At 39.2% G+C, this 3723-nt stretch overlaps 1 protein-coding gene across 1 annotated transcript; it reads right to left on the reverse strand.

Moving 5' to 3' along the window:
- Nucleotides 1-1353: 1353 nt before the first annotated feature.
- Nucleotides 1354-2604, reverse strand: LOC138023980 (uncharacterized). The gene is made up of 2 exons (XM_068871063.1): nt 2297-2604; nt 1354-2124 (listed from the first exon to the last, which is right to left on the reverse strand). Exons 1-2 carry the CDS (start codon nt 2487-2489, stop codon nt 1664-1666), a joined length of 654 nt encoding a protein of 217 aa, XP_068727164.1. The 5' UTR covers nt 2490-2604; the 3' UTR covers nt 1354-1663.
- Nucleotides 2605-3723: the final 1119 nt, after the last annotated feature.

Below are 3723 nucleotides of genomic sequence, written 5' to 3' on the forward strand. Positions count from 1 at the left end.
TTGCGGTTTTCAAATGATTGACAGTTCTCTTTACTGGTGCGGTCATCGAAACCAGAAAAGCGGCGGGATCAAAGGCAGCTGCCAGCGGCAACCCCCCCCCCTGATCTAATCAGATTACATAGTGTTTTTTTCTGATGTATAAAAAGATAATTTCATTCCTAAAGTTCAACCTTTCGAGTGAAGGCTGAACTTCTTTTGAATGACAAAATTTTCAAAAATTTAAAGAAATCCTATTGGTTCAGATCTAAAAAAACATTGCGATGTTCGCTGTATGTTTATTGAACGAACTAGTTGAGAAAGCAGTCTTTATGAGTACTTGTAAATACAGTGGAACCCTGCCTTACGGTCACCTCGTTAACAAGGTCACCTCGCTACTACGACCTCCTTTTTTGTCCCGGTGAAACGCCCTTACATTTTCTTATAAGAAAACGGGGTCCGGTTGTACATATACCTTACTTGAGCTTTTAAAGACAACGCGAGCAGATATTTAACCAGTTTCTTAGGATTTTTGCGAACCCTTTACAAGACTTTTTCGGACTGATGATGAAGCGTTTTGATTGGCTTATTTCTGAGTCACTGGCCATTTCAGTGTGTATAGTTTTTTTCCATATTAAATGTCTCCAAACACAAGTTACTGTTCCAAGGCATTCTTGCTTACTATAGAAACAAAGAAAACTAAAAAATATATAAAACTGTGCAGCGACTTAATGAAGGGAATTTAGTAACATTTTTTAAGCTTTCAAACCAGTTTGACTTAGCTATAGTAGGACAAGTCACAAGGAACATATTTGGTTCAATGTGGCTAGATGTTTGACAAAAATCGCGATGGGACTTAGGACTAGACGCAGGACTAGTCCCCTCGTATCTGCCGACCATAAATTGACTGCGTTATTCATGTAATCTGGTAACAATCAGTTCTGTAGTTCTAGACTATTGCATTTCAGGCTTGAACTATCTTGTAGCTTTTCAAAGGCGAAACAGATATCCTTCTCAGAGCTTTCGATCTAACGTGAAATCCATATAAACTCCTATCGATCAAGCTCGATACATAGCTCGATATTACCCGGCGACGCGACGATATGGATTTTATTTTCAAGAGGTAAAAACAATATTGAGTGAGTAAAATAGTCTTATTTAACTTTCATGCTGTTATTTTACATTTTAGGACTTTGGAACACACAGTGCGCGTTTAACTAACTCAATGCAAAGGGAATCTAGATATTGATTATTATTTTCCAGAATTTCGCTGTGACGGTAGTCGCTATGTTGCTTGTGCTTTCACGTTCAAACTTTTTTCCACGTCAACAGAAAGAGTTCAAATGCGAGGCAAACCACGATGATACAAAACAAGTCTTTCTTTTTATGCCCTCAGTTTATTTGAAAGTGTGCAAATGAAATGAAAAACAAATCCCTTATTTTATGTCCTTTATAGTTATTATTTCATAAGCATTTTAAATCCGAAAACCCTTTTCTTAATCAAGATACAAATAAGCAAAAAACCAGTGAAATTACGATTTTTTACCATCCGCTCCAGGTTGGCATAGCAAAAATCCTGAACACTGGTAGCCAAGATTACATTTGCGAGTAAAAAGCTATCATAATAAAAACCCCTTAACGAAGCTACAAAATCTGTTAGGATCTGAAAAAAGCATTCCAGGATGTCTCAGATATAGATTGCATAAATATCGACGCAGGCTCTTCCCCCATTGTCTCCCTCGCCAACATTCATCAAATCTTCGCCATACCACAGGCGGAGCTTTTGGCCTGACTGGACCGAATAAGGGTTAAAAAACGACAACTCAAGCTCCGGAGAGACCGAGGTGTATCCGGGAACTTTGGACCATTTAGCACCTTGAGCAACAATAAACTGGCTTTGCGGCAAAAGAACATGATTGGTCGCGGTTGTTATGACAACCGCGATCTTGTCACCGGAATAGTAGTCACCACAGCCCCAGTAGGACCAGTAGGAAACGTACCCAGTATTGCACGTCACGTAACCATACAAGTGAACCAATTTTACCGCAGAGAGCTTTCCACCAGAGACGTAGTGGACGGAGAATTTGCCAAACTCTTGATTCCTCGCACCAAAACAAACTGGAGCGAAATTCATCTTTCGCCATCGATCTGTAAATAGCAACAGAGAATACGTGTCGTATTAGTGAGGCTTTCGATTCGTGGATCTACACAGTGGCGCGGTCTGCGTGAGCATACTCACAGCCAATCTTATAGCCTGCCAACTTTTTTTCTTATTATGGTGCAATTGCTTTATAAATTTTACCCGTAAAAAAATACAAACCCGAGTTGTGTTTCCCAACAGTTCTTCTGGTGACAAGCGAAGATTCTTGAAAAGCGTTTGAGAGTTCCGATCTTCTTTTCTCAAGCAATCCTGGGTTCCGACCAGGCCCTTCACTCCTGTCAACTTCGGCTGGAGTTTTCACAGCCAGCAAACCAAGGATAAACACGAAAAGGCAAACTACAATGGAGTTCATAGTGTCAGGACTGATTTGTTAGTGTCGGCTTCTTCACCTATGTACTGGACTGAGTAACTCGAGTATGGGGTTTCGCCTTCTGCGCCATAATTTTAAGCCTCTCTAAGATCGTGTTGAAACAAGATTTTGTTTACCTTTTGTTTAGATTTGCAGTCTATTTTCAGCGATTGTATAAACAGCACTGCATTTTATATGCAAATAGAGTGATTACCTTACAAAAAACACTGACAAACTTTCGTTCTGACTTCACATATCGCGAGCACGAAGCCAGAACTCGACAAACTATATTATTCATCTACTAACAAATACTACTTGTAATTATATAAAGCAGGCAGGGCAATCAGAAAAATCGTCTCGGCTTCATACAACATTTTAGTCTCGCGAAACTCACAGCTGACAGTGGACCGTTCTGGCTCGCGTTTAGTTTAACAAGCGCCACGTCAACACAACTTAAGTTCTTCCTGTCCGTTATTAGCCTTGGGACGCTAATTAATTTGGGTTTTAGAACTCGGAAAAAGCCTTCCCCTTTTTCCCAATTCTTCTCTCTCTGGTCATACAAGTAAAACATGTTTAAAAAATTGAAAGAATGGGGGATTTGAAATCATGTTTTTAGCATACAAAATTTACAAATGCAAATTTTAAGATCGGAAACGCTGATCACATTGGTCGGTGTTCCTTTTTCCAAAAATCAATATTTGTCTTCCAGCGTCGATAACAATTTGCTAATTGAATTATGAAACATAAAGCGCTAAATGCATGCTGTGACGATTCTTTGCAAAAAACAATCTGCTTTTACCAATACATCACTGAAGAAACAAAAATGAATTTCCCAGGCTAACAAGTGAAATCCCAACTTTTCGAACCCTGACGGGTTGCGGAATTCCCGATTATTCAAGCAAGCTTTCGCTTCCTTGGCAAAAGTGTTAAGAGAAATTTACTCTTGTTTTTCCCGACCTCGCACGTTTTTCAGTTGGACCAATTGATATTTCAGTTCACATATAGGTGGTTCGAAAGTAAATTCTTGATGAAACGGTTGATAACAAAAACAACAGGATTGTCTTTGAGTTTAATATTTGAGTTTGGCCGGACAACTTCTCACCATCGCTTCGACTTCCTGTTCAGCAGAGTCGGGAGACAAAAAAAAATTGACGGATAACATTGAATCATGTAAAAACATCAGTACTTTGGAGTAAAATATGCGGGGAAAATATTGGGAAAATGCGCTCATAATTTT

Source organism: Montipora capricornis, chromosome 11 (assembly GCF_036669925.1).
Source record: "Montipora capricornis isolate CH-2021 chromosome 11, ASM3666992v2, whole genome shotgun sequence".
Lineage (NCBI taxonomy): Eukaryota > Metazoa > Cnidaria > Anthozoa > Scleractinia > Acroporidae > Montipora > Montipora capricornis.

Excerpts from the sequence above, each read along its gene's own strand:
- LOC138023980 (XM_068871063.1), bottom strand. The coding sequence starts at position 2,489 with ATGAACTCCATTGTAGTTTGCCTTTTCGTGTTTATCCTTGGTTTGCTG. Across the intron at positions 2,125-2,296 it reads TGTTGGGAAACACAACTCGG|ATCGATGGCGAAAGATGAAT; the intron begins GTTTGTATTTTT and ends TGCTATTTACAG.